Source organism: Pan troglodytes, chromosome 7 (genome assembly GCF_028858775.2).
Source record: "Pan troglodytes isolate AG18354 chromosome 7, NHGRI_mPanTro3-v2.0_pri, whole genome shotgun sequence".
Classification (NCBI taxonomy): domain Eukaryota; kingdom Metazoa; phylum Chordata; class Mammalia; order Primates; family Hominidae; genus Pan; species Pan troglodytes.
In genome coordinates this window covers 108,790,185-108,812,952 of record NC_072405.2, presented here as the reverse complement: position 1 = coordinate 108,812,952, position 22,768 = coordinate 108,790,185, and the positions used below count along the sequence as shown (strand labels likewise).

The following is a 22,768-nucleotide window of genomic DNA, read 5'->3' as shown; positions in this document are numbered from 1 at the left end:
AACAGGTATCCTAACTGAGAAATATTCTATTTTTATATTCTAAACATTTTGAGAATATAGAAACAATTTTATATTCTAAAGTATTTGTCTTTTGTGACACTAATGACAAATTAGTCTCACAAGTGATAAATACTTTTTATCCTTAATTCAGTCAATTACTGAGTATTTAGAAAATGCTTTAAGGTAGTAGATATTACAAATATCTACTAGTAGATAATGCAAAATCTCTGATTATTTCTCAGGCTGTTTTAGCATAAGCATGTCTTAGCAGTGGAGTAGGATTTCCTAATAATGTTTTCAAATATTTGTATTCCATGTGGATTTTATGATTCATAAACTGGATTATCATCAGTACTGTGTTTTGCATTCCTGGCACATGATGGCCACTGATTGAAAATGCTATTGTATTCCTTACTGGAATTGGCTGCTTTCTACAGTGGGGAAGCATCTGTTCTGCAGACCTTTTTCTATGAAGTATCAACATGTTTTTCTTCTGCTTTTCTTTTGTGAGGAATAACAGAGTATATGTAAGTGAAATATAATTTTGAAAAAACATAAATGTTTCATTATAAAAATATAAAAAGTATCAAATGAAATTATAATACTAATCTAAAATATCAAGAATAAGTTAAGAATTTTAAAAAGTAAAAGCTGTGGCTTAAAAGTTTTCAACACCATCACCAAATTATAAGTGAGTTTTCTAATTTCGTTTAACTAGTTATCATTCCATCTGTACTTTATTAATTTCTATTTGTGTGTCACCCTCTCATTAGTGAATTGAGTGTTCATGCTATTTTTATTGCTATTTTTTTACTGTCAATTTGTAAATTAGATTAGCATTCTTTAGCAAATTGACTACATAAGTAAAAATAATATGCAGTAAGATCAATCCCTTCCAAACTTAATTCAATGTTTTTACAATTTTATCTAAGCCAATTGTGTGAATCCAGAGGTTCAGGCTTTATTGTCCCTTTGTAGATTCAACTCTAATGTAGAATATAGGGAGGCTAAGGACTATTTTATACCAATCAGATGTTATGTTTCTTGTTAAGTTTAATGGTCACAGCATTGAATCTCACAAGGATAAGAGAAAAATGACTCACACGTGTTAAAATAGAGTTAGTGTTTTGGGAATAAACTGGTTGCAACCGTGACAAAATAAGATATTCAACCAGCAGATTTGAAAAAAGGAACTGATAGAAAATCATCTTCATCTCTTTACTTCGGAAAATGAAACATGTTCTTGCAAACCTGTAGTATAAGTTAAATGGGGCTTGAGAAATGCTGTAGATAGTTTAAAAGCCTTACATAATTAGAAGGTAGGTCTTAGGCTTTAGAATTAGACCTGCCTAGAATTCTTGCTTCTCTACTTATTTGTTGTATGACCTTGGACAAATTATGAAACCTATTTGAGCCTCAGGTTCCTTTGCCTAAGAGGAATAATAGCACCTCTGAGGGTTAATAAGAGACTTTTTTTTTTTCCCTTTGGGACGGAGTCTCACTCTGTCTCCCAGGTGCCATCTTGGTTCACTGCAACCTCTGCCTCCCGGGTTCAAATGATTCTCCTGCATCAGCCTCCTAAGTAGCTGGGATTACAGGAACGTGCCACCATGCCTGGCTAATTTTTTGTATTTTTAGTAGAGATGGAGTTTCACTATGTTGGCCAGGCTGGTCTTGAAATCCTGCCATCAGGTGATCCACCCACCTCGGCCTCCCAAAGTGTCGAGATTAAAGGCGTGAGCCACCATGCCCAGCCGAAAGAGAATTAAAAAGACCTTAGCATAGTGCTTCTAACTCATTGATAAGTGTTTTTTCATTATTAAATAAATGATCAACTGAATAATTGTAGTTAATGGCATTATTTCCTGTCCCAAAGTATAATATCTTTAATAGCTATTCTATGTTTTATAATAAGAACATGTTACTAGAACCTCATAAAATTGTCCCTCATTCTGTGTTTTGGCATTACCTCATAATGAGAGATTTAACATTCATTCAATAAATTACATAATAAGAACATACCAGACATCAGGAATACAACTGTAAACAAGATGTAGTTACTGCCCTTATAGATTTGAGAGTCTAATGGGGGATTTAGACAAGGTAAGTGGATAGACAATTACAGTACTGTAAAATCAGCATAAGCACAGAGTACTATGGGAATACAGAGGCATGACACCTAATTCAATCTTGGGGTGTCTGAGCTGAGAAGGAATGTGTCTGAATGTAGTTCTAATGTAAAAAGTTGTTGTAAAACACTCCACCCAAATGTATCTATTGTATGTTAAATATATAGTCTACTCATCTTTTAAGAGCTGACTCAAGTTCAGCCTCCTCTGTGAGACCTTCTTCACTTTCTAAAGGCAGAGTTAGAGGCTCTACTCTTGGTATTCCCATTTTACTGTCAACACTTTTCTTGTAGCACTTAATAGATTGTCCTGTAACTTATTGTTCACATGGTAGTAGATTTCCCTTAGATCTCAAACTCCCTAAAAACTGAAATGGAATTAAACTATCTTATTCATCTCCAATGTCTGGTGTACTACTTGATGTACAATAAATGCTTGTTGGATGATTAATAAGTGAAAATATAAATTGATTTATTCATTAAATAAATATTTATCAAGTACCTACTGTATGCTAGGTGTTTTAATAATGAGGATTCAGAGGTTAAAACAGTCTCTTGTCTTCATCAGACTTACATTCTAGTGGTTGTAAAGGCCAGGTATAGACTGTGAAGAATACAGAAGAATGGAAAATGATGGAGGCTTTAGTTTAGATTGGTGGTCAGAAAAAGCTTCACCGAAGAGGTCACAGCTAAATAGATACCTGAGTTAAATAAATTATCAAACTGATTTATGGATGAGCATTCCAGTCTGAGAGATCAGCCAATTTAAAGGCTCAAAAGGAAGAACATGTTTAGAATGCTCAAGAAACAGCAAAGGAGGTCAGCTTGGTTAGAGCTTGGTGAGCAAGAAGGAATGTGATAGGAGATGGGATTGGCAGATATTACTAGATGGGATAGGCCAGATCACATTTGGACATGATAAAGGTTTTGGATCTTATTCTAAGTGTGATAGGAGGCCAAATGCAGAGTTCTTAGCAGGAGAGTAACATGTCATTTGTCTTCTGAAGGGATCAATCTGCCTATGTGAGTGAGACTGAAAGGGGCAAAAATGGAAACAATAAGAACAGTCAGTAGGCTATTTTCATGCTCCAAGTGGGAGAAGATGGTGGCTTGGACTAGAATGGATGGAATAATTTATATGGGACTCTGGGAATAGAAGGTGGTGATATAAGCTTTTAAAAATTGTGAGCTTACATCTCCAACTTAAGCATTTGAGTAGAGAAAAATTTAAACATAATTCAGGTACATGTATATAGTAGAATAATGGGCTAAGAAATAAAAGAACTTGTTTCTTAGTCCCAGACCTACTTTTAAGTAGGTGTGTGACCTTAGGGAAGTCTCTTATTTTCTGTGGACCTCAGTGTTTTCAGATATAAAATGATGGTTTGAATTAGTTTCTCTCTAACTGTAAAGGTCCTTGATTTTATAATTCCATGAAAAAGTCAATATGTATTGAACGTGTCAACCTAAATAACAAAGACTCTCTAAAAGAAAGTAACATTTATTTTAGAATAGGGCAGTGTGAGTAAAGGTGCTATACAAAACAATGTGCATATTCGGGGGGTAAAGGAAGACAAAGGTTTTTAAAGGAAAAATGGGGAGAATTGCCTAATTGTTTTGAAGTGCTTATCCTTGTGCGCCAGTCTGTGGTTGGATAGGCAGTTGCTGGGTAGATGTCCTCGCAGTATTGTTCATGTAAGATTGCAATGGCCTTTGTGCAAGATGGTGGTTCTGGCAGTCTTTTGTGATAGCTTTCGCTATCAGGCATTTATGCATGAGGACCATCTCTTTATGGCTTTCCCTTGCTCCATTTGTCAGGGTTGGTTTTTGTTTGTTTTTTTGTTGTTTTAAACAGAAATGACTTCATTTTGATTCTGACAACTTTCACAAACCCTTACTGTGTTTTGAATACTGAATGAAGCACTTTAGTGGATTCAGAGGTACTCTAAGACATTCTTGTCCATAGGGTACTTACATTTATAAAAGATTTTGCAAAACAATTGCTTGCAATATGAGATCATAAATTGAATACAGAAGTGTCTAATGCCGGTTGTAAATTCTATGGAAGTTTAGAAAAGAGAATAATTAACAAAGACTGAATTAGCCATGGAAGTAGTAGATACTTGATCTGAAACTAGGTAGGATTTAGTTAAATGGATAGAGGGGAAGGACCTTCTGGATAGAGAATAAGACGTACACAAAGGAAGTCTTTAATGAACATAGCATCATATGGAGTTATGGCAAAGAGATTCAGTTAAAGTCCAGCCTGCCTGTATTGGAGGTTATATGAACAATGGGAAAATAGGATTGGTCCATAGAAGACATTGAAATTTAGGCAGAAATGTTTAGCTTTAATGAAGGCAGTAACTGGGAGCCATTGTAGATTCTTCATTAGAATGATAGAAATAGTATTCAAGAAAGGTTAGTATAATGCCGTGTACTTTGAGGAAGGTGTGAAACTACCTTGTTCCAGGTAGCATGCAGGCATTTTGCTTACCTTTTTATTTAATCATCAATCTTTGGAGACAAGGATCCTATGCCTCATAAGTGATTTGAGCCAGGATTTGAACTAATGTGTGTCTGACTCTAGAAAGTTAGATGGGAGAGTCCTCAGTCAGGAAGCATTAGCTGCAGTAAACCACCTATGAGGTAGTGAGGATTATACCCAGTAGCAGTGGGAATGGAAAAGAAGAGATGGAGCTAAGAGAGAATTATTTAAAGAACTAGTTGACTGATGCATATATAGGGAATGAAAGAGAAAATAAATGTAAGAAGACATTGAAGTTTTATGTAGCAAGTGAAGATTACCATGCCTTGTGGTGGTTGTTGGGGATGGAGACAGATAGGAGAGACTGGAGAGATAAATGAAATAATATCTGATTTGGGACTGTCAAATTTTAGACATCATTAAGTATTTACGTAATAAGTAAAGACATAGGAAGATTTCAGGATTTGAGACTCCTCGACTTATTAGATAGTTGAAGGCATGAGAATGAAGAGGTCTTCTAAAAGAGAAAGGATCATGAAAGAAGTGCAAACGACTTTGAGACGTAATGCCCAAGCTTAGCATGTAGGTTTAGGAAGAGGAAAGGTATCAAACAGCTGTCCAACTGCTGTTATATTATACAACCCAAGTTGCTGAAACTCAACATTGATGTTCTCAGATTTGCATTTTGACCTCTGCCAGCACTAGATTTTGCTTATATGTTTCTACTAAAAATGGAATAAATATAAATGAATTTCCGTGCATAATCAAGTTTTTCTAAATAGCAGATTCTTTGGTCCTTTTTTTCTTTTTGAAATGGGGTCTTGCTCTGTCACCCAGGCTGGAGAGCAGTGGCACCATCATAGCTCACTGTAGCCTCAAACTCTTGAGCTCAGGCAGTCTTCCAGCCTCAGCCCATCAAGTAGCTAGGACTACAGGCACACCACCGTGTTCAGCTAATTTTTAAATTTTTTGTGGAGGCAGGGTCTTGCTGCATTGCCTAGGCTGGTCTCAAACTCCTGGCCTTCTGCCCTGACCTCCCAAAGCACTGTGATTATCAGTTGGTCTTTCAAACAGGATTTGTTAATTTATTTTTATGACCCTATTCCAGTATATCTTTGGTGAATGTTCTAAAAAGCACTTTTAATTCGTACTTTTATTACTGACTTGATTCTTCTGTGAAACATTTAAAAGCTGAGATTTGTCAACAAAAGCAAAAAATTGATAAATCAGACTTCATCAAAATTAAAAACTTACATCAAAAGACACTATAAATGAAGTAAAAAGCACACAGAATGGGAGAAAATATTTGCAAATTATATCTCTGGTAAGGAATTAATATCCAGAATTTGTAATAACAACAGAAAAACCAAACAGCCCATTTTAAAATGGGTAAATGGATATTTCTCCAAAGAAGATATACAAATGGCTAATAAGCGTGCGAAAAGATTGCTCAACATCAGTAGTCATTAGGGAGATGCAGATCAAATTACAATGTGATAACACTTCATGTTCATTAGGATGGCTATTATTTTTTAAAAATGGAAAATAACAAGTGTTGCCAAGGATGTGGAGAAGTTGGAATCCTGTGCATTGCTGGTGGGAGTGTAAAATGGTATAGCCACTGTGGAAAACAGTTTGGGCACTTAAAAAATTAAATATGAAGTTACCATGTGATCCAGCAATTGTACTTCTAGGTAGATACCCAACCAAACTGAAAATAGGGATTCAAACAGATACTTGTAGGTCAGTGTTCACATTAGCACTATTCACAGTAGCCAAAGGTGTCAACAATCCAAATGGCCATCAACAGATAAATAGGGAAACAAAATGTGGTGTATTCATACAATGGAATATCATTCAGCCTTAAAAAGGAATGAAATTTTTCTACCACAATATGCATGAATCTTGAATGCATTAGGCTCAGCAAAATATATTGTATGATTCCACTTACATGAGGTATCTAGAATAGGCAAATTCATAAGTATAATAGTAATTATGAATTAGTACTATGGTATGAATAGTAGTACTCATGAATTTGCCTATTCTAGATACCTCATGTAAGTACAATAGAGGTTGCCAGGGCTGGGGAAAGGGGGGATGAAGAGTTCTGTAAATGTATAATGGTGGTGGTTGCACAACATTGTAAATATACTTAGTGCTTCAGAGTTATACACTTAAAAATTGTTAAAATGGTGAATTTTATATATATGTATTTGTATATTTTGCCATAATTTAAAAGAAAAAGCTAATGGCTGTTTTACAAGGTTATAGACATCATTATGCCCATTATAATACAAAGTGTCAATGTGTTCTGTCTTAAAGGTGCTCTCATATATATTTAGTTGTTTTGTCACCATATTCTTTGTTATGCATTTACTGATAGTTTACCTATCTTAATCCTTATTTTAAAAGCAACTAGCAGCCTTCTACTTCATCAGTTTCTGTTGCTTGATCTGTAATTACCTAAAGCTTTAGGTTATTTTGAATAATTTTCACTCTTAAAATAACATTTGTATGTATGTATTTATATTAAAATCAGTACTAATAGTATTTTTAGTAAGTATTAAAACTATAATATATTCATTCTCTTGTTAAGAATTAAGAAATCCAGCTGTCATAGAAAAGTCTTCCCTCATTGCAGTATTTTGCTTGCAGGATGAAGATGAGCTGGATTCCCACACCATGGTGAAGACTAGTGTGGAGAGTGTGGGCACCATGCGGGCCACAAGCACGATGAGTGAAGGGGCCCAGACCATGATTGAACATAATAGCACGATGTTGGAATCCGACTTGGGGACCATGGTGATAAACAGTGAGGATGAGGAAGAAGAAGATGGAACTATGAAAAGTATGTGGCTTTTTTACATTGAATATTAGTTTTCTAATTTGAAAGGATACTTTTATAGGAACCAAGCTAGTTCTGTGTTACTTTTTATAGCCAACTGTGGAAAATTTTGTTTCTTAGATTTATGTAACAGTAAAAAAGAGTATGGCACAAGTCACCTTTTTAAAATTGTATTTTAATATAGCAGAAAACAACACATCTTCAACTTAGAGTTATGGAACTTTTTTCTGTTGAAGGTTGCTAACCCACAGCTTAATTTGCAAAGTATTTTAGAGAGAAAAAGATAGTGTTCCTAACATTTACTTTCCCAATTAAAAAAGTGAACCTAAAATTATCTTCCAGTAAATTCAACAGACTATTATTTTATGTTGTCCAAATTATCAGTTAAACCACAAAGAGCAGTGCGAGCTATGGGAAGAAATAAGGTGGGAAAATAAGAAGCACTAGAAAGAAGGATTAAGAGACAGGGATGCTCATACAGAAGATTCAGTTCCATGAATATTTACTGCTGCTTATCATATGTGAGGCACAGTGCTGGGGGTGCTGCAGTGGCTAAAATGATGATCAAACATTCTCTCTGACCTCTGTTGCTTACAAAGTGATGACAATAGGAATGGTTTCACAGACTAGCACTTCTCTTTTTTAAAAACAGTTTTTTAAGATACTGCAGTTAACATCGTAGGTCATTGTGATTTCACAGTTATAGGCAAAAATGAATTTTCTCTTAGCACCAACTGACCTTTTTCTTCCTGTCATGCTCCTACCCTAGTCCTGTGTGGTTAGTGTCAAAGTCTAAGCAAGCACTAGGCTGCTTTCCACTGAAGAGTATTGCCTCTCCATGGCAGAACAGCAGAATTACATGACTTCTAGCATTGTAGAACCTAGAAAATTGTAAATATTCAAGTGATTTGCTGGTACTGCAAAATGGATACCAGAATTTTCTCTCAGATACTTCCATTTCCTTTTTGCCCACCCTTTTCTTTTTGCTACTCCCCCATGAGGTCTGACCCATAACTTCAAGTCACGTGGCTCAGTACTGCTGCTTTCTTCACATTCCCTAGTTCTGTGTAGCCCACTATGGTTGCATATGTACTTTGGATAGAGAGGATCATGAAGCACAAAATGTAATAGATTGCTATATTGCCATAATCCTGGGGGTGGAATATGAATTTTCTATCTCCTGCCATTGGTGGGTCTTCTGTGCCTTTTTCCTGGAAAGCAGCCTAAATCTTGGATTTCCTGAAATTCCTAGCTGGGCATCTGACTAGAGTAAGTTTTCTGCATCCATAACGTGCCTCACTCCACTGCAGAGGATGGTCTTATGGCCTCCAGAACCAGCTAGTGTTGGGGTACAAGTGGATCACGAAGACTCTGTGGTAAAACAGTTAACACATTTTTCATCAACATGTAATATCAATTTTCCATAAGCTGATATAATTTTTAACTCAAATTTTATGATTCTTAACAGATCAATTAGATCATTGAGTGCTTTTTTGTGTCTTTAGGGAGTTACTGAGCTCCTTATGAAACTATATGAACAACTTTTCATGAAGTCATATAGTTGAACATCAGCATATATATAATAGTTAAGAAAAATGAGTCTTTATAGAATCTAATTCATTTAGATTGCAGTGTATTATATTTCAAGGAAGAGAGACTAATGATGATGTTTCCGACATCATACTTTATACCACAGATTTCTGCACATTTTGTGTAGTGACTTTTAGATTTGACATCCACAAAAATCAATACATGTTATAATTTTGTTATAACTGATTGTATAGGTATGACTTTTTGTCACAGAGATTTTAGTGAAAACCAATTTTGAAGTTGAACAGATAGTGGTTTTTATAGCTGCAGTTGTTTTATGGACCTCAGCAAATTTTAAATCCCATGAGCCAACTTTCTGTGTTTTTTGTTTCTACAAGTTAGACATCATTCTGTAATGTGAGACTTCAGTGTTTCCAAAATTCTAATCAAGTGATGTTAGTATAACCCCTAGGGATTGTCATATTGTAGTATAGCAGTAGTAAAGTATGTGAAGAAGTTATTGAGGGAAGACTTACTTTTTCTGAAACCATATAATTATTGTAGTTTTGTTTTTCTCGTGATCTAAATCTTCAAAACTTCTTAAATTAGTTGGTATGAGGTCTCAGCTTATGTCACATCAGTCAAAGCCACATTTGCTAATGTGTCTTTAGCATTTTTGTTCCCTAATAAGATGATAGCAGTATATTATTTTTGGTTTTCTAAAATCTCTACAATGTGTACTGAAGATTTAGAATTTCATCTCTTTTTCCATTGGAGTTTCAAGTGAGTTGCCTGATTTAACATCCTTGTCAGTTTAAATTATGTTTACACTTTCTCTTTTATACCTTTAACCATGAAGCTAGAAATTATGGGCCTATTTTCCTTACCTCTAGGAAGGAAAATTACCCACAGACCCTTTGAAGGGAAGTGGAGAAAAATGACAAAAAGTATTTTAAAATTTGATCTGCCTTTTAAAAAATGGACGTGGACCCTATGGGCATGTCCCAAGAATAACTTTCTAAACCTGTTTTTAGCAATGATGGCATTACTTTTACCCTCCCGCTCCCAGTCTTCCTATTCAGATATCCCTAAGGCCTCCTCATTCCCCATGGAATGTCCAGGCTTCAGCTGTGTCACCAAGATCCTTCACAGTCTGGCACTAGCCATTATTTACATGTGGATCTCTACTTCTTCCTTATGGATTATGTTTTATCCATACTAGTCTGTGCCAGTTGGAATTCTGAATGCTTGACACTGGGTAAAAGCAGGTTGGTTGTCATTGAAGAAAATCAATTTAGGATTTCTTATCCTGGAGTAGATTAGGACCAGGTCAAGAATCTATGTCATCAAACTGATGGGGTAGGAGAGATTATTTCATCATGGGTGACTCTGGGAGAGTAGTAGCTTCAGCAAAGAAAGACTGGGGCTTTTTAGTTTGTTCAGCTCAGATCTACTCAGTTAGCTCTGTTTTTATGGAGGAACTTTCTGATCTTACAGAGCTGTGGCTAGATTGGTAGCACTAGTTGCCCTGGAGGGAAACTATGTCTTATGGGTATCTGAGGAAGAGCCATATTTTCCAGCCAGGTTTTTATTTTTCATGTGTGTATCTGTTGTTTCTCCAGATAAGTCACGAAGTTTGTCCTGGTAAGAATGCTGTATAAATCTCCTCTGCCACATAATAGTACATGCTCTTGGAATATTGGTTTCATGAATGAATACTAATTACAGTAGAGTCAGAGTCAAGCTGTGTGTGTGTGTGTGTGTGTGTGTGTGTGTGTGTTATAGTGGAATTAAAGATACATAGCTCTGGAAGCTAAGAGAACTTTCAGGTAAACCTCCTGCCTTGGTAAGATACTTTCTTTTCAAGTGTTCTACCATCCCTGCTTCTCATTTCACAGAGCAGACCCTCTGAAAATGTGTTCCTTAAGATACCCATTCAGTGAAATTCTCTGATAAATATAGATAAATAATATACAGTAATCAGAATTATTTGGGAAATGCATATTTATCCTAGAGATAAATTATTAGAGAACTATAGTATATATTATTAACTTATTAAATACAAATAGTACAGGAAGGAAACAGTTTAAAAATTACATTACCCAAGCTTTCCTTCACTTATTTGACCATGAAAAGCTTTTAATGAGGAACGTATCAGTGATTAACATCCTGTGTAATAAGTATCTGAGAAACACATTTTGGGAAATGCTATCATGAGAGCCCTCTAGTTCCCTGACCCTAGTTCCTAGTCTGCTTTCTTTTTATTAGCACACCCTCCCTTCACTTCTATATCCAGCTTAGAGGCTATATTTCATTATTTCATTGCTTCTGCCACTCTCTTATATTCTAAACTCCTCTTAGAGGCTATATTTCATTGCTTCTGCCACTCTCTTATATTCTAAACTCCACTGCCCTAATGTCTTGTCTTTTCTGCCTCTCCTGGAAAACTTTGATATGGTCCAGTCTCAGTGTTCATCTTCTCTGCATCTTTACCCTGGCTATTGAGTGCTGCTGGAGATAATCTTCCATCTGCACAGATGAGGGCTGCCAGATCAAGACCTTCTCCCCCATTTGGGCCCTCAGCTTTCCTGGAGGCCTGTGTTTCTCTGTTCAGCAATTCCTCATTCAACAGAGTGGCTAGTTTAGATCTTCACTAGATCTCTTCTTCCTGCCTCCCATCTCAGTTTCAGTAGATGACGTTGCTCCCTACTTTACAGAAAAAAAGTGAAATGTTATCATGCAAGTACCTAGAGAAGCTGTATAGGTGTTTTAAATGTGGTCTTTGGAATAAGGTTGAAAAATTGAGTCATTCTTAATTTCCGTTTCTTCCTTCACCCTTCATGGAAGTAACATCTCATCAGTTCTGCCCCCTAAATATCCCTATCCTCTTCTCATGATCTCTGCTTGCATTTCTTTAGTGCAAGTCCTCATAGTTTCTCACTTGTGAGGCTTCTAAACTGATCCTCTGCCTCCAATCTTCATTCCCTCCCCACCTTACAGATTTCAGCACATTTCTCTTCGGCTTATGCCCTCCCAGTGACTACCAATTGCTTATAGGCTAAAGCTCAACACCAGTTAAGAAGCAGTATATGCTCTGGTTCCTACTTACCTTTCTATTCCCTCTTCATCCTTCTTCCAGCTTCTCAGCTCTTACAGAGCTTTTTTACCTTTGGCCACTTGCAATGCCTAAATCCTCCTGTGGGATTTATGCTTCTTTTGCTAAATCATATTCATTCACTCAGGCTCAGTTAAGAGGTTGCTTCCTCTATCAACCCCAGGTTAGGAATAAGTGCCCCTCTAATAGGCTCCCATCTCACCCCAAGCTTTCACTCTTACAGCACTGTCATGCTTTATTGTGAGCGTGTGCTTTTGTTTATTTCCCACTGTATTTTTGATACCTAATACAATACCTAGCACTTGGTAAGAGTTCATGAAATGTTTTCTGAACAAATGATGTGGTATAGTGAAGAGCATGGGATGTGAAGCCAAATCATTTAGTAATTGTGTTGCTTAATTCTGAGTTTCAGTGATAAATATTTGTCTCTCTGTTGTGTGTATATGTGCAGGTGTGTGTATTAGGTAAATTCAAAACATGCCTAGCAGTGTTTTAAATATAGTTGATAATCAATAAAGGATAATATTCATCTGTCCACCCTATTAATTTATCCTTCCAACAACTTGGTAAGAGGGAGCATCCGGGAAGCCCTGGGCATTGTCAGCCCTGCTTCCCATGCGGTGATAAAAATCATATCTTCCTGGGACCGGAGATGCTGAGCTATCAAGCAACTCTGTTCTTCCCACGGCAAATTCTTGCCTCCACCTTTCCCTGCCTCCTCCAAGACCTTGCTCCATCTCTCTTTTTTTAGTAAGCTAGTCAAAGGGGCTTCTATAGAGAATGATGATCTCCAAAATGAACTGAGTAGCATCAACATGAATAAGAGGGGTTTGAATGGCAAGATGAGCAAATGCTAGAGAAGTACTCAGCGCACTTGGCATCTCCTGACCGAGAGTATGTTTGATAATATCTATTGATACGACTTGAGATGAGAGAACTGTTTTCCACTGTTTGTGAAATTTGACATCTCTTTGAGAAAATGAGGAGAGTGTCATGGAAGTATAAAAGTACGTTTACATTTTATTTTATTTTATTTTTGGAAATGGAGAAAAAGGTGAATTTCTCAGGTTATAGCTGTTACTAATTGAGCTCCTACTACAGGCCAAACACTGTGCTTAGGATTTTGTATATGTTATCTTATTTACTCCTCACAAGGATCCTATAAAATAGCATTTCACTACCATTTAGCACTAAGGAAACTGAGACTTGGGAATGCTGTCCAAGATTTCCTAGCAAGTAAGTGATGGAACCAGTATATAGACACAGGGTTGACACTAGAATCACATCACTACTCTGGGGCCAGTGAGCTCAATGTCCCTCTTGGGCAGGATTCTAGAACATTTAAGAGTCCTTTAGGAAAGATCAGGATCGTTATAAGTCAGCATAGATTACTGAGAAGAAATCATATCAGAATAATATAATTTCCTTTTTTGACAGCATTGCTAAACTTCAAGGTCAGAGAAAATGCAGAGTTTGAATATTGTATCTTAGGATATTAGGAAAGTATTTGACAAGGTCTTTCATGATATCCTTGTAGACACTATGTAGTGTGACCTAGCTGGTGGTCCTGTTATGAGAGTGCAACAGTTATACTCAAATGTGCTTATATCAGTGAGAGTTTATTGGAGGAAACAGAAACTACTTCTAGGTATTCCACACACAAAGCAATTTAAGTCAGAGATTGTATTAATGTGTTCTCATATTGCTATAGAGAACTATGTGAGACTGGGTAATATATAAAGAAAAGGGGTATAATTTGCTTATGGTTCTGCAGGCTGTACAGGAAGCATGGCTAGGGAGGCCTCAGGAAACCTGCAATCATGGTGGAAGGGGAAGGGGAAGCTGGCACGTCCTACATGGCTGAACGGGAGAAAGAGCAAAGGGGGTGGTGCTATACACTTTTAAACAACCAGATCTTGTGAGAACTCAGCCACGAGACAGCACTAGGGAGATGGTGCTAAACCGTTAGAAACTACCCCCGTGATCCAATCATCTCCCACCAGTCCCCCCTCCAGCACTGGGAATTAAAATTCAACATGAGATTTAGGTGGGGGCATAGAGCCAAGCCATATTAAAGATGTAGAAGTTAAGAAAATCAATGGAAAGCCTAGAGGAGAAGGCTGTGTAGCATAGGCTTCAAGAGTGACTCCCACAACACCACAAAAGTGAGCATATAAGGAACAACTACTACTGCCACAACGAGGAATAGCAATCCAGAGGCTGCCGCTGGCACTGCTGAGTTCAGTAATACAGATTGAAATCAACCCTCACTGCTATTTAGGGATTAGAAAGCTACTAAATATTACTGCAACCACTCCTCAGTACCTGTGAAACTGGTGACTAGATGCTAGAATGCTGCTGTAAATAATCAAGCCTCTATGACAGGGCTTGTAAGAAGGAAATAACTAAACTAGCAGGCACATAGCTTCTGTTTGCTTCCCCCCACCGCCCCCACCACCCCAGTTGCGAAAGAGTGCACTTACCCAGAACTCTAGTTGCGAGGAATTCTGAGAAATGTGGTGTTCAGCTCTCTAGCCTCTATGATACAAAGGCTCACCAGGGGCACACGGTAGTGGTTGCTAAATTTCAGTCGACTACAATGTTAAATAATAAATTGTTTACCGGAAGATTTCTCATTTTGTGATACAGGACCTCGGCCTCCAGCCCTGGCTAGCTCAAAATTTTTCATAGAAACTTGGATGAAGCTATAAGGTGAAGGTCCATCAGAATTGCAAATAACATGAAGTGGAACAAAATAAAAACATGTTATAGGATAGAACGAGGATCCTAAAAGATCACCACAGGCTGGAGCAGTGGGCTTGATTTACAAGATAAACCCTGCTTTTGGGTCCAAATAACCAGCCTCACAAGTATGTATTGTAACAGTCGCTCTTCAGAGATGCTGGTCTGAAGACTAGAGCAGGGCTTGGGCATCTCTGCTTTTAAAATACATTTTTTAAAATTTAAAAACTCTACAAGTGCTTCTGAGGTGCAGCTAGGACAGATAACCACTTTTTAGAACAAGGAAATAAACAGCTTCCCTCTGCTCTCAGGAGCCAGAACTCACCTGGAGTATTGTGTTTAGAACTTACCTGGAGTATTTAAGAAGGCTGGAGATACACTGGAGCACATTGAACAGAGAGGCAGCTGGATGGCGATGTAGGTGGAGACCATGTTGTATTAAGAATGGGTGGAGAGGCCGGGCGCAGTGGCTCAGCCTGTAATCCCAGCACTTTGGGAAGCCAAGGCAGGGGGATCACCTAAGGTCAGGAGTTCGAGACCAGCCTGGCCAACACGGTGAAATCCCGTCTCTACTAAAAATACAAAAATTAGCTGGGCATGGTGGCATGCACCTGTAATCCCAGCTACCCAGGAGGCTGAGGCAGGAGAATCGCTGGAACCCAGGAGGCAGAGGCTGCAGTGAGCTGAGATCACGCAACTGCACTCCAGCCTTGGCGACAGAGCAAGACTCTATCTCAGAAAAACAAAAAAGAATGGGTGGAGAAATAACCAGTTATGTTTAGGTTGTAAATTATTTACTTATATTAACCTTTCATAAATGTTTATCATTTCTTAAATACTGGGTTAAATAATATTTACTAAATATACATTTTAAAAATGTCTTACCTGTATATGCATATAGTATTTGTTGATTTTGAAAATTTCAGAGTTTATTTTGGACAGCACATATATGCAGTTTTACTTAATTAGTAAGAGAAAGCAAATGAAGTTCTGCTTTAGCTTTTTAGGAGTTACTCTGGAAACGATACTAGATATTAGTGTCAGTTGAGGAGAGATACCAAGAAGAGAAGACTGACTCTACTCCCTGGTTCATCCATTGTTCCTAGACAAAATCGTTAAGTATGAGGCAATTTGTTTTGTTCTGAGCATCTACTTCCATGCCGTATTCTTTGCTTAGTAATATCTTTCTCTCGGTTCTCATATCCTTTCCTTCCTTCCTTTTTTCCCCCAAAATCTGTTTTGGAAAGAGACCAGATACACAGGAATAAAATGCCTAATAATGTTTAATGCTCATGAAATACATTTTCCCCGGAATCATACAGCCTTGAGCCAAAGGAGTAAATCACTAAGGATGGAATTTTAGATGCCAAGAAATAATTGGCAAGGGTAGGAGAATGTGTAGGGGAACTACTTTCTCACTTACCATTCTTTTATGAAAAACTGTTCCATTCCTCTTTAACTTAGGAGGTTAATGTTGCCCGGGATATGACAATAAAGGTGACAGCAGTAAACTACAGGTCCCTCTTGCAGCTGGGTGCAAATACCCATCATATTTCTGGGCAATTAGAAATCGTTCATTTTCCTTTACAAAAGTACGAGGAATCCAGCTAAGGTGTGGCTGCAGTGGTTTGGAGTTCCCTGTGGGCACTGAATATAGTCTACTATTCTGTGTGCTCTTGGTCCGTGGGACGTTTAACGAAGTATAACCCAGCTCAGACCTGCTGGTGTATGCATTTTGGTTGTAGGATACCTCTTTTATTAGCACAAAACACACACAAGGATGTAAATATTAGTCTTCCCTGTAAAAATGAAAATGTCTTTCCTGTACAGGCCTTGGAAGAAAGCATTTTCATAGATACAGTGACCATTACAATATTCATTACTCGCACAGGAACTCCTTCCTTTTATTTAACTAAAATCTTTGGGCTTCAATTTTTGTTTCCTTCTATTCTGCCTTCATTGGAGATTGAAAACAGCTGGTCACTATTTTCTGTGCAAAGAACCCTTCATAAATACTTGGATACTTATTAAGTTCTTTCTCAGACTTGACTTTTCTTGGCTGAATAATTTCAGTCTCTTTAACCTTTGTGCAGGTATTATTTTCTAAGCTTTTTAATCTTTTATGAATAGTCCATGGACCTTCTCCATGTTATGTTTATCCTTCTTTGTTTTAAAATACAGTATGGTGAAGTTCAGGAAAAAACTGATGTCAGTAGCTTCTGTGTTAACATCCTGGTTTTTATATGTATTCACTATACTCTTGGCAACAAATTAAAGGACACATTTCGAAGGCCATTAATGAGGTGGAACCACCCACATCTTAAAATATTTTTAGAAGAACAAATTAGGTAATCTTCATAAATCTTTTTGATGTTGACACATACTTTACTAAAGTTATGATTGTTATTTTATTCTCTAAACTTGAATATCTTTGTCATAATCATGCTAAGAAGTTAAAAATTAAATTATTTTGTTAAAGTATTTTTAAAAATTACTTTATATATTTAAATTTTTATGAGGACTTTTTACTTGTTTAGAAGATGTGCAAATTAGGAAACTTAATGAATAATTGTGGGTGGACTGACGTGTTTTCTACAGTATTATATTTCTCACAATTTAGTTTACTTGTAAATGTTTTGGGGATGCATGAAGGAGATGAAAAGCAACCTTTTTCTTTAAAATTTCTTATCCACAAAGAGAATGAATGATAGTTACTTTATTCTTTATTGCTAATAGGTTTTTAGTTCCATGAGCAACTAGTTGAAGGAATTAGGGCCAAAATTGAGGAACTAGGTAATTCTGAACGTTAAAATTATTGTTAAAATAAAATGTTTTTGTAAGCTGGGGTCAGAATTCGGCTGCAGCTGGAGAAATTGTTGTCAATTTTATATGATTATTCTTTTTGTGCTTAAAAAAAGTATTTGCCATAGCAACCACATCACATATGACAGTGGTTACTATCTTGAGATTTCCTGCTTTATTTTCTCATTGAAGAGCCTAGTATTTTTTTAAATAAATTGTAAGTCAGAAACATCATCCTCTCTGTCCCACTTCTGTGAACATGTATCTCCCTGGAGACTCAGCTGCGCATTGTGGCATGTGTTTCATATTGTGTAGTTAAACATTACTGGGCAATTGCAGCTGCCCCCTCCCACTAACTTTTAAAACAAACCTAACCTGTTTTCCTCTTTAAAATTTTTTAAAAATTGTTTTTTAATCTTTTTTTTGTGTATGACAAAGAGATACTCTAAATGTTAATACTAGGTTTTAAATTAAGCAATGGAAAATATTTAGAAGTATAAGCACATACATTTGAATAAAAAATTAAGTGTAAACATATCTTGGTTAATAGTATCTTGTTATTAAATCATCCAAAAAGAAAAATCTGACAGAATAGACTCCTTCTTTTATTTAAGTTGCTTTTAAAACTTTTGTTAACTCTGTAAGAGTGTTTATTTTTATCTTAGGAGTGGGTTATTTTTAAAATTTTTGAGTATGGAAGCCAAAAGGCATTTTGCCATAGGTTTTTTAGGTCAGCCTGTAAAAAAACCTTTAAAACTATAATGTATCTGAGACGTAGTGATATTTAAACTACTCTGTATAATAGTGGACTTCAAGTTTGAAATTGGGATGTTTCTGCAGTGAAACTGCAGATTGCTGCTCCTTCTGCTTCTCCCTACATCCTCCATTTGGGAATAGAAATGTATCAGTTAAGGACTGAATTTGACTGTATGTACCAATAAACCCAAATAACAGTGGTTTAAACAAAATAAGATTAATTTCTTTTCTCATTTGATGAGAAATCCAAAAGCAGAGTATCCGGCACTGGCGGAGTGAGTTCATGATGTCATTAGAAATCATTTCTGTGACACCATCTTTAGGTGTCACAGGTCTCCTGCCTGCAGAGTAAATGTAGGATCTCTAGCCATCAAGTCTGTATTCCAGGCAGTAGAAAAGAGCAAAAAACAGAAAGGATTGTGCCTATATCAAGAAAACAGAACTTTCCTAGAAAACCTTACTTGATTTTTTTTTAAGAGAAGGGTCTCACTCTGTCATCTAGACTGGAATATGGTGTTTGTGATCATAGCCCATAGCTTATTGCAGCTTCAAACTCCTGGCCTCAAGCAATCCTCCTGCCTCAGCCTCCCAAAATGCTGGGATTAGAGGTATGAGCCACCATACCTGGCCTAAACCCTTATTTTTATGTGTCATTAGCCAGAATTGTATTACATGGCCACTTTTTCCAATGAGATAGATACTTTCTCACCCCTAGTCAGGAAGCTAGGGATTATAGATATTAGGGAGGCAAATTTTTCACTTTGAGACACTACGACATTGGTGGTGGCTTATGTGACTTCAGTTAGAAGCTCCTGATTGGGATGTTGTCAGGAGCACGCACAAGACTGTTGGGGTTGGAAGAGTAGATTCCTGGAATGAAATTTCCTAGTAATTTCCTTTCTTTATTTAATCAACACCAAGGAGTAGTCTGCTTCTCTCCTTTCTGTTGCTACCACTTCTCTCTAATCAAACTGTTTCTTCTCTGACTCATTGCAGAAAAGAACATTGTCTTTCCTTCAGCCTTTTTCTTACTCTCCTCATTTCTAAAGGAAATGCCTGCTCAGCCCATCTTTCTGTTTTGAAGGTTTTTATAGAAGATTAAAATTTCCCCCACTCTATTCTTTGTAGTGAAAAAAGCAACTTCTGAGATTTTATTTTTCTCCTTCTCCTTCCCAGTGTATGCTGCTACTCTTAATATGTAGGTCATATTAGAATAGGTGCTCTATAAATGTGAGTTTCTGGTAGGAAAAGATTAGTTTTTAATTTACTCCAATAATGGTTTGGGTGAATTTTCTCAGATAGAGGTCCAAAGTAAGAGTCAGTGGTATATCAAGAGAACCCTGACTGTTTATTACAGCACTGGGGAGTTTGTAAAGATTCTGGGATGAAGAGTTTCTTATCTCCTAGTTGAGGAGAAAACAAGACCATAACGAGAGCCTCAGCAGTGAAGCCAGTGCTGGATGAAAAAAAAAAAAAATTAATGAAAGCAATGTGGTCCTGGCTTGGTGTGGAGAGAGGAAGATGATCTGGGGAGGAACATAGGTCACAGAGTGCTGTTGTCTTCACTGGATTAGTAGTGCCACAATGCATGCTTTTTGTAGTTTCTATTGTTTTTGTTTTGTTCTTACCAAAGCACCTACAAATACTAAATTTACTTTTTAAAGAATGCTATCTAGAAATACGCTTCAGTGAAACCTTTCTATTCATTATCAAATGCAGTTGCTAATGGTGGTTTAGGAGTTTCTTACTTTTCCAGCAGTTAGTTTCTAAAGAAACCATTTTTCTCTCCTCCCTGATTCTGACTTTCCTTGACAAACTTGATAACCCTTATTATATAATACTGAATGTTAAAGTTTTCAGATGTATTTATGTGTGTGACACATTTTAAGACTTCTTGATGAAAACAGAACTTACAACTAAATATATAATTCTATTACAGAATTAATCTTCCCTTTAAAAAGAAAAAGAAACAAAAAGAATATTGAGCAAAGAATTTCTTTAAGGGATTATCCCCCTTCTCCCAGCTTTATGGTTTGATTTACTCAATTGGTTTATAAAAAATATGTGTAAGTTGAGCTACACTTGTAATTTTTTTAAACTTACAAAATGGGGCAGAAATGGAGAATAACAGGTTAAATTCCTAGACTCTATTTTGGTATAAGAGGTTACCATGGGAACCAAGTTTCAATTCTGAATATAGAGAAATACGTCTTGTAATGATGAAGCCTAGAGACAAATCAAAGGTACTAAAAATCTGCTGAAAATGTTAATGGAATGTATGTGTCCTATCTAAATGTCAGTGATGTAACCCATCAAATTAACCAATTTCTATTTTTGTTGTTGATTTCAGGGAACAAAGTTGAAGATGAACACCATAGACACCATATCTTTATTTTTAGCATATTTATTGATCGTTGAAATATTACACTTTCTCTTCTACATATTTTGTTCATTTTTAACATACTTGTAAAGTCTGTTATGACAGGAAATCTAAAGGCAGCTTTGGCTGTTTTCATGCTGAACTGTCCCTAAGGAGTTTCTTTTTCATGAGCTTTGAATGTGAGATATGAGAGTGTTCTACGTTCTAAAGGTTTACCACAAATATTGGTGTTTTATACTATCTTAAATTTCATAAAATGTCTCAATATCTTTACAGTGGGTACCATTTGGGTCCCAGATGTCTTGTCACATTTTCTAGCCATCTAAAGCTGGAACAGCTGTAATTAGAGGATTGGTCCTTAGATAAACAGTTGTGTTGAGAGTCTTTTTCTATTTTTCCACTAATACATGCATATTCTGAAAATCAGGTTCTTTCTGACTCTACTGGGATAGATCATTCTGTTATTACTTGCACCAACCTAATAATAATTATAGTAGTCACAATACTTTCTCAAATACATTATCAGCAGTGCACCAATGCTAGTAATGAAATACATATAGCATCTACTAATTCAAAAGTAATGATGAAAAACCATGGCTCCTGCTGTTGTTCATAGGTATTGAACATCTGGGTAGACAGTCAAAAACACAAATTAATAGAGTTATCTGTGAAATTATTTAGGTAAAGGATTTGGAATTCTACATTAGGGAACTTATGGTTTAATGAAAAGTAAAGATGGAAACACATTTAAAAGACATAACTCAGCGAGGTATGGTGGCCCACACCTGTGATGCCAGCACTTTGGGAGGCCAAAATGGGAGGATTGCTTGAGTCCAGGAGTTTGAAACCAGCCTGGGCAACATAGTAAGACCTCATCTCTACAAAAAGTAAACAAAAATTAACCGAGTGTGGCGGTGCATGCCTGTAGTCCTAGCTACTCAGGAGGCTGAGATGGGAAAATCGCTTGAGCCCAGAAGGTCAAGCCTTCAGTGGGCGGAGATCATGCCACTGCACTCCAGCATGGGAGACAGAAGGAGAGACCCTGTCAGGCAATCAAATCAGTCAGTCCACCCACCCATCCATCCATCCATACATACATACAACATACTCATAGGGTAAAAATAAAAATTACTTTTACCAATAATTATATTATTCACATGTTTACATTGTATTGTAATCATTCATTTAATCAGAGATTAGGCTCAACCATCAAAACACCCATTAGAAAGCGAAAAAGACCTCCGGATAGATATTAAAAAATAAGATTACTTGCAACTAAAGATCTGCACATAGAGAAAAACTTATTTAAAAAAGAGTAAATAACACAAAGCCACATAATTAGCAGGATCTCTAAGATGTATTTCTATACTCATGTTCATAGGAGCATTATTAAACAATATTCATAGGAGCATTATTCAACAAAAGTAGAAAAACCCAAGTGTTCATCGACAGACAAATGGATAAGCAAAATGTAGTATATACATAGAGTTGAATGTTATTTATTCTTGAAAAGGAAGGAAATGCTGACACATGCCACAACATGAATGAACCTTGAGGTCATTATGTTAAATGAAATAAGCCAGTCATAAAAAAAAACAAAGAAAAACAAAAAAAAATACCACTTTAATGGATTATACTTATATGACATATCCAGAGTAGTAAGATTCATAAAAACAGGAAGTAAAATGGTGGTTGCTAGAGGTAGGGGAAAATGGCAAGTTGTTCATTGGGTACAAGAGTCTCCATTTTGCAAGGTGAAGATTGGTCACACAATACTTCATGCTACTGAATGGCACATTTTTGATGGTAATTAAAAAAATTTTTTTTATTGTGGTAAAATACATATAACCTAAAATTCACCATCTTAACCATTTTTAAACATAAGCATACCTCATTATTGCAATTTGCTTTTTTGTGCTTCACAGACATTCTGTGTTTTACAGATTGAAGGTTTGTGGCAACCTTGTGTCAAGCAAGTCTAT

General features: G+C 36.5%; 1 protein-coding gene across 14 annotated transcripts in view; it reads left to right on the top strand.

Annotated features, from left to right (window-relative positions):
• The window catches only part of STK3 (serine/threonine kinase 3), a 459,940-nt gene that overhangs the window by 260,090 nt on the left and 177,082 nt on the right, over positions 1 to 22,768 (top strand). For all 14 annotated transcript variants that reach the window (XR_010159291.1, XR_010159292.1, XM_063816448.1 and 11 more), the window contains one exon: positions 7,272 to 7,464. Coding sequence is in view for 12 of the 14 variants with exons in the window: in XM_063816448.1 (XP_063672518.1) it covers positions 7,272 to 7,464 (193 nt within the window). In the remaining 2 variants the exon portion in view is untranslated. The remainder of the gene's footprint in view (positions 1 to 7,271; positions 7,465 to 22,768) is intronic.